Raw genomic sequence first — 7,609 nt, 5'->3', positions numbered from 1 at the left:
GCTTAAGGGAGTGAGGGAAATTAATCACTGAGGGAACCACCCAGAGGTCGGCAAAGAGATTCGGCACTTAGGGACAAGACAAGATCAAACCAATCAAGAGGTTAGAAACTGACAACACAAGGACAAGTTGGGTTAATTTAAGAATGCAATGAGATGACGCTTGTCAAGAGTTTAGCCCAGTAGCTGTCACGTGGCACATAACTAACAAATATTAACCTTTACTAGTATTGTTACTACTATGGGTCAAAACAAATGGTTCAGGATGGAGACTATAATAAACAGGGCAATGGCCCTGAAGACTCATTTTTAGGTGCTATGAATTGTGGAAGGAGCCCTGGTGGTACAGTGGTTAAAGTTCCCAACTGCTAACCAAAAGGTTGGTGGCTCAAATCCACTAGCTGTTCCGTGGGCGAGAGATGTCATAGTCTGTTTCTGTAAAAGATCACAGCCTTGAAAACTCTATGGGTCCGTTTTACTCTGTCCTATAGGGTCCCTGTGAGTCAGAATCGACCCAATGACAATAGGTTTGGTTTAGTTATGATTTGTGGCACATAGGGGCAAGTCTACTGGGTTAAAAGGTTGATGTAGGAATGGGTATCACGCTCCTTACAGGCTCCCCTGCCAGGTGAAATAGGGCCAGGGCCTCCTCAAGTGTGCCTGATGACACGTGGCAAGACACTCTGAGGTATTTTTGAGGTAGGACATGATTTCTCCTGCCTAGACTGCCTCCTGGACCAAGAACTAGGACTGGCCTCGATGGTGATGGGAGTTCAGATTTAAGCTGCTATCTATTCTTAATCCTGGTCTTTGATTGTCAGGGAAGGCTACAGGCATGTGCGATGAAGGATAAGGTCAAGCCAGCTGAGTGGCAGATCGGATGGGATGTGCCTGGATGGGGAAGTTGAAGGAAGAAGGCAACACGGTTTGCGATGTAATTGTACGGGATGGGTCCAGGAACCAGTCCTCAAGTTAGCAGCAGAGTCAGATGTCACAGGAGAAGAGTCCAATGAGCATTATTTGTCAGTGGGGGCCTTCTGATGGCCTGTGCTCTGTTGAAGGTGGCCATGAAGACCTTCTTGGGGGTCTCCATGCTCTTTCAGGTAGAAACAGCGTTTAGGAACATGCTGGTGCTGGCAGTAAGAAAAAACACAGCAGAGGTAAAAACCACACTTACTAGGATAAGGAATGTTCTATGTGAACAAGTTCAGCAACTTACCAGATCAAGGAACTTGGCTAATTTTTCTTTCCTGCACAAAGACTGACCGGAGACTAGGCTAACCAAATTCCCTAATGACCTGAGTCTATAACACATAGCTCTCTAGGAGAGACTCACCTCCCGAAAGAAAATACTTTCCTTGAAATAAGTGGAGAGTTGAGGTGGAGCCCAGACAGTTCTCTCATAATCAGAAGATTTAGTCCTTGAATCATCCCAGACCCTAAGTAACTTGGGTGTGACTTCGCCACCCCAAATGGTTAATCACCCAAAGTAACTGTGCACCGTGATCACTGATGAAACTCCAGTATAGGGTTTATAGGCAGGGACCTCAAAGCTTCCCCACTGCCTCCTCCTTATTCTCACTAATGTTTCTACTAAAAAATTACTTGCGTGCACTCTTCCATCATTACCTCCTCAGTCTGCTGATGAGAGTTCAGTTCATCCTCCATTGCCTCCTCATTATTCCGCTTACAGACTGAAGGCAGATCCTGGCTTGAGTTGCCCAGAGAATCCTTTTCTTCAGCCAGCTGGCACTCAGTATAGAGAGACCTGTCTATCAGCTCCTTTAGGCTGCCAGCCACCTTCAGGAAGATCCGACCCATTTTGGTGGCAACAGCTTCTGAGAGTCCTTCCAGAAACCTGGTCCGTAAAATGGCATCAGACCAAGACAAATGTCGGGCCAGGAGTAGGAAGTCAGTGGCATACTGCCTAACTGACTTCTGGCCTTGCTTGGGATGGCAAAGAACAGCACTGAGGATGTCTACTTCAGATAAAGAGTCATATAAGCCCTGGGATCTGGCCAGGAAAGATTTATTCTCAGCTGAAAGGGGGTTTCCTACCTCCATCTGCAAGATAGACCACCGCTCATCTGCCCCCAAATGAAGAGACACCAGAAATGCCATTTTCTCGGAATCATCCAAAAAACCTTTGATCTGCTTCTCCTCATCAATCTCCATCTCCTCTTCCACAGGACACGAACCCCGGGCCGCTTCCTGCTCTTCTAAGAGGTAACAGAGTGCTGGTGTCAACATTCCAAAGGACGGAACTTCCTGTTGGGGTGGGTTCCTCATATCAGGGGCTGTGGCTGTTGCACATGGTGTGAACTTTGACCCAGAGGTTGTGGTGTTGATGTGAGGGATGGATGTCTCTTCACAGTCTGTGGTTTTGGTTTCTGGGTTGGATATCACTCTAGAGGCTGTGGCTTCCACTTGTAGTGTGGACATTGCTCCTGAGGCTGGGACTCTCATTAGCGGCCTGGATAGCCCCCCAGAAGCCATGGTTGTCATTTGTGACATGGGCATCCCTTCAGAGCCTGTGGCTCCAGAAGATGTGGCTTTCATTGGTAATGTGGCCATCCCTCCAGAAGCTGTGTACATTATCTGTGATGTCAACGCAGATTCAGAGCTTGGGGCTCTTGTTTGCAGTGTGGAGATTGCTGCTGGGATTGGGCTCTTCATTAGTGGCACAGACATCTCTTCAGAAGCCATGGCTGACACATGTGGCATGGGCATGGTTCCAGAGTTGGTGGCTCCGATTAGTGGCATGGGTACTCCTCCAGAGGTCATGGCTGTTGTTTGTGTCATGGACATTTTTCCAGAGACCGGAGCTCTCATGAAATCGGTGCGCATCTCTCCAGAAGCTGTAGGTGTCAACTGGGGTGTGGACATTGTTCTAGAGCCTGAAGGTTGTATCGACATCATGGATATTCCTCCAGAGTCTATGGCTGTCATTTGAGGCACAGGCATAGCTCCAGAGACTGTGGATCTCGTTGGCAATGTGGATATCCCTCCAGAGACTGGCGCTCTCATTTGTGTCATGGGCATCATTCCAGAGGCTGTGGAAGTCATTTGTGGAGTGGACATCACTCCGTAAGCTGGAGCTCTCAGAGGCGCAGATATCTCTCCAGAAGCTGAGGTTCTCATTAGTGGTGTGGATATCTCTCCAGTGGCTGGGGCTATCATTCTGGGATCAGACATCACTTCAGAGGTGGAGGCTCTCGACTGCAGTGTAGACATCCCTCCGCAGGTCATGGATTTCATGAGCAATGTAGGCATCCCTCCAGAGGCACTCTTAAGCTGATTGGAAACCTTTGCAGAGGTTGTGGCTCTCATTGGTGACATGGGCATTGCTCCAGGGACTGGAGATCTCTTTAGTGGCATGGACATAGCTCCAAAGGCTGTAGCTGTCATCTGTGGGGTGGGAATCCCTTCTGAGACTGGGGGTCTCTTTATCGGTCTGGACATTCCTCCAGAGGCCTTGGCTGTCACTTGTGGCATGGACATCCCTCTAGAAACTGTGTCTCTCACTAGCATTGTGGATATCTCTCCAGAAGTTGTGGTTGTCATTGGCTGTGTGAACATTTCTCCAGAGGCTTTGGGTGTCATTAGTGGCTTGGCTGATGCTCCAGAGGCCATAGCTCTCATTTGTGATGTGGACATCATTCCTGAGGCTGTGTCTCTTGTTAACAGTGGGGACATCGACCCTGATGCTTTGGCTGACATTAATGGAAGGCACGTAGCTCCAGAAACTGTGGCTTGCATTTGTGGTGTAGACATCACTCCTGAGGTGGTGGCTCTCATTTGTGACATGGGCATGGCTCCCGAGTCTGGGGCTCTCATTTGCAGTGTAGACATAGATCCAGTTGCTGGGGCTGTAAATTGTGGCATGGATATTGTTTCAGGAGCTACAGTTGTCATTAGTGGTACAGACATCCCTCCAGAGACCGAGGCTCTTATCTGCTGTGTGGACATGGCTCCACTGGCCATGGCTTTCGGAAACCCTGTGGAGATTGCTCCAGCAGTTTTGGCCATCATTGACTGTGTGGACATCACTCTAGAAGCTGTGGCTGACATTTTCTCTGTGGTCATTGCTCCAGAGGTTGTAACTGCCCTCAGTGGGATAGACATTGCTCCAGAGCCTGGGGCTGTCGTTAGCAATGTAGACACATTTCCAGAGGTCGTAGCTCTCATTAGTGGTGTGGACATTGCTCCAGAGTCTGAGGCTCCCATTGGAGGTGTGGGCATCGCTCCCGAGGTGGTTGTTGTCATTGGTGGAGTAGACATGATTTCAGAATTTAGATTTTGTGTCAACAATGGGGACATTGCTACAGCTCCTGGGCCTGCTGTTAGCTGGGTTGGCATCCCTCCAGAGGCTACAGAAGTCGTTAGCAGTGGGGATACTGCTTCAGATTCTGAGACTGGCTTTAGTAATGTGGACATTTCTTCAGCATTTGAGATAGACAGTAGTGTTGGGGACATGGCTTCTGAGCCTGGAACTGAAGTTAGCAGTGAAGACATTTCTGTGGCATCTGGGCCTGACATTAGTGTGGTGGGCATTCCCCCGGAGTCTTGGGTGCTCATTGGCTGGGTTGGCATTGCTCCCGAACCTAGCGCTGACATTATCAGTGAGGATATTGCTTCAGAGTCTGTGCCTGACATTAGCAAGGATGATATCTCGCCAGAGGCTAGAGCAGTCATTAGCACTTTGGATATTGCTTCAGTGTCTTCATCTGTAATTTGCAAAGGGGACATTGCTTCAGAGCCTGGAGCTGTCATTTGTTGTGTGGACATTCCTCCAGGGTTTATATCTGGCATTAGCAGTGGGGATATCTCTCCAGGATCTGGGGCTAGCATTAACTGTGTGGACATGGCTTCAGAGGATGAAGGATTCATTATAGGTGCAGACATCATTCCAGAGGATGAAGCCGGCATTGCTAACGGTGATATCTCTCTAGAATCTGGAGCTGTCATTAATGCTGTGGACATCATTCCAAAGTCAGGAATTGTCAGCCCGGGGGACATCAACCCATAATCTGCAGTGGACAAAAATGGAGAGAGCACTCCAGAATCGGAGGCTGGCATTAGCAATGGGGACAGTGTGCCAGAATCTGAAGCTGGCATTAGCAATGGGGACAGTGTCCCCGAGTCTGAGTTTGACATTAGTTGTGGCGACAGTGCTCCAGAGTTTGGTGTCCCCATTAAAGGGGCAGACACGGCATCAAAGGCTGGGGGTGTCATTAGCTGTGTGGACATCCCTCCAGGATCAGAGGCTGAAGTTGAGGCTACAGGCAAGTCTACATGAGAATTCAGAATTTGGACATCTGCTCTGGTTTCCGTCACTGGTCTAGAGAAGGTCGTCCCCCTGTTTTGGGGGTCAGCATTTTCCTCCTTCAGCATGCTGTTGAATCGCAGTGAATGTAAGGTCATAGAAAAATCTGCCATAGCCACAGGATAGTGTGGAGGGACACCCACTCTAAAGCGATGATATCAGAGGTCCCGTTGAAGTTCAAGAGGCAAGGTGATCTGTAAACAGGAAACAAGTTTAGAAGTCAAAAGCCATTATCGAAAAGATTGGGAAAGAGACAAATAATTCATGGTTGCTGTTGTTGTTGTTAAGGGCTGCTGAGTAGCTTCCGACTCACAGCGACCATGTGTAGGGTTTCCAAGGAGTGGCTAGTGACTTGTTTTAATGTGTTGCTAATTGTAAGGAGCTCTTGTAGCGTAGTGGCTACGAATTGGGCTGCGAACCGCAAGGTCAACAGTTTGAGCCTACCAGCTGCTCCGTGGGGAAAAGATGAGTCTTTCTGCTCCCGTAAAGATTTACAGCCTCGGTAACCCTGTTCAGGGTCGCTATGGGTCGGAACCGACTCGACGGCACTTAACAACAACAACAATTGTATGACATTGGAGATCAGGTTAAAGAAGCTGTGCAACAGTGAACTAATTTGAAGTTAGAGCAAACATCCCTTCTTCCTCTTTTTGTTTTTTCCCCAAACCAATGCACCCAGTGACAATAGCACAACCTCTCCATTTATAAATTCTATAAATGTCAGCTACCTCAGTAGCCATGAGCCTGGGCAGTCCTGGCTCAAATGAAGCAGCAGCACCACCTTCTGGCCAACTGCAAGAAGTTCAAACTCCTGGGCTAAATTCTGTCCCACCACAGAACTCGCAAGCCAGCTAGGTACAGACAGCTTGAACTGGAAACTTTTTGGCTCAGGGATAGTCATATTCGAGGCTCACTGAGTCTTCACAGTGGTTTAGTCCCCATTTTACGACTCTGACATCTTGAACGTCCTCCTCAGGAAAATGAGTTTGATCAATGATGTGAAACAGCAATGCATGAACTGAACATTCTCGTTTTTAATGTTATTATCATCAATGATAACCACTATTACTATCATGTATTGGTCACCTAGCATGTGCTAAGCACGGTAGGGCTTTATTAACTTTATATCATTTGCATCTCACAACACCCTACATAATGTTGTTGCTGTAAAGTGCCAGCCAGTCAGTTCCGACTCATAGCGACCCTGTTTGGGTTTCTGAGGAGCGGCTGGTGAATTTGAACCACCAACCTTGCTGTTCAAACCGACTTTGTAGTCTAGTGCTTATCCTACAGTGCCACACCAAGACTCCCTGAATGATAAGTAACATTATTGGTCCCATTTACCAGCTTTCTCTAAGTAAAATAGGGGTTAAAATAGGGTAACTGGAGCCCAGGTGGCACTCACTGTGGGATAAGCAAGATCAATGGTTCAAACACACCTGCTTCACACAGCAGAAAGATGAGGCTGTCTGCTTACATAAAGATCTATAGTGTCAGAAGTGCATAGGGTCACTATGAATCAGAATCTATTTGATGGCTGTTGTTGTTGTTAAGTGCCGTCAAGTCGGTTCTGACCTATAGTGACCCTGTATAGGATTTCCAAGGAGCGGCTGGTGAGCTTGAACTGCTGACATTGTGGTTCAAACCGACTTTGCAGGCCAGTGCATTAACCCTTAGCACCACACCGGTAATGGAACCCTGGGAGCACAATGGGGTAAGCGTTGGTCTATTATTAACCATAAGGCCAATGGGAGAAAGATGAGGGAGTCTGCTTTTATATAGACATACAACCCTGTGTTCAACCCTATAGAACACAGTAGAACTGCTGTGTTCTATAGGGTTGATATGAGTCAGAATCGACTCCACGACAGTGGATGAGGACAATAATAAACTGACTATGGGTAATTCTCACCCTATCCTTGGCGTTTCCTAACCTTTGGCATCCCTAAGGTCACATTCAATTATTTCAATAACATCCTAGACCATGGCTCACTTGAAGCCCAGTCTATAAAGCAAATACAGTTTGATTTTCTGTGCCAACATGGGGATGGGCAGTCGTGGAGTCATACCCCACTGACCCACTCTCCTAAGCAGCCCCAGAAGGGGTTCCTTGGCACACAGCTTGGAAGTCCATGCATACATCCCATAGCAGCTTGCCTATGCCATAAAATGGAAGAGGTGTTACTATGGCAAGATGTCACAAAAGTCATCAATCTCATGTCATGCCTTCCTCCGTGATAATGATGATAATATCAGCAAAACAAAACAAAAAAACAATAGCTAACA

At 47.6% G+C, this 7,609-nt stretch overlaps 1 protein-coding gene across 1 annotated transcript; it reads right to left on the bottom strand.

The window, feature by feature from the left end:
- Positions 1–1,013: 1,013 nt before the first annotated feature.
- On the bottom strand, positions 1,014–6,224 carry RGAG1 (retrotransposon gag domain containing 1). The gene is made up of 3 exons (XM_006873255.1): positions 6,052–6,224; positions 1,627–5,467; positions 1,014–1,130 (listed from the first exon to the last, which is right to left on the bottom strand). Exons 1-3 carry the CDS (start codon positions 6,222–6,224, stop codon positions 1,014–1,016), a joined length of 4,131 nt encoding a protein of 1,376 aa, XP_006873317.1.
- Positions 6,225–7,609: the final 1,385 nt, after the last annotated feature.

The sequence above is a fragment of the Chrysochloris asiatica genome, unplaced genomic scaffold (genome assembly GCF_000296735.1).
Source record: "Chrysochloris asiatica unplaced genomic scaffold, ChrAsi1.0 scaffold00231, whole genome shotgun sequence".
NCBI lineage: Eukaryota > Metazoa > Chordata > Mammalia > Afrosoricida > Chrysochloridae > Chrysochloris > Chrysochloris asiatica.
The sequence above is the reverse complement of the archived record's forward strand: the minus strand, read 5'-3'. Positions and strand labels throughout refer to the sequence as shown.

Bases quoted from the DNA above. Each gene is read 5' to 3' on its own strand.
- RGAG1 (XM_006873255.1), bottom strand. From the start codon at position 6,224: ATGACTATCCCTGAGCCAAAAAGTTTCCAGTTCAAGCTGTCTGTACCT. The intron at 5,468-6,051 runs GTAGCTGACATT...TCATCGCTTTAG, and splicing joins CCAGGCTCATGGCTACTGAG to AGTGGGTGTCCCTCCACACT. The intron at 1,131-1,626 runs GTAATGATGGAA...TCTTACTGCCAG, and splicing joins CTCATCAGCAGACTGAGGAG to CACCAGCATGTTCCTAAACG.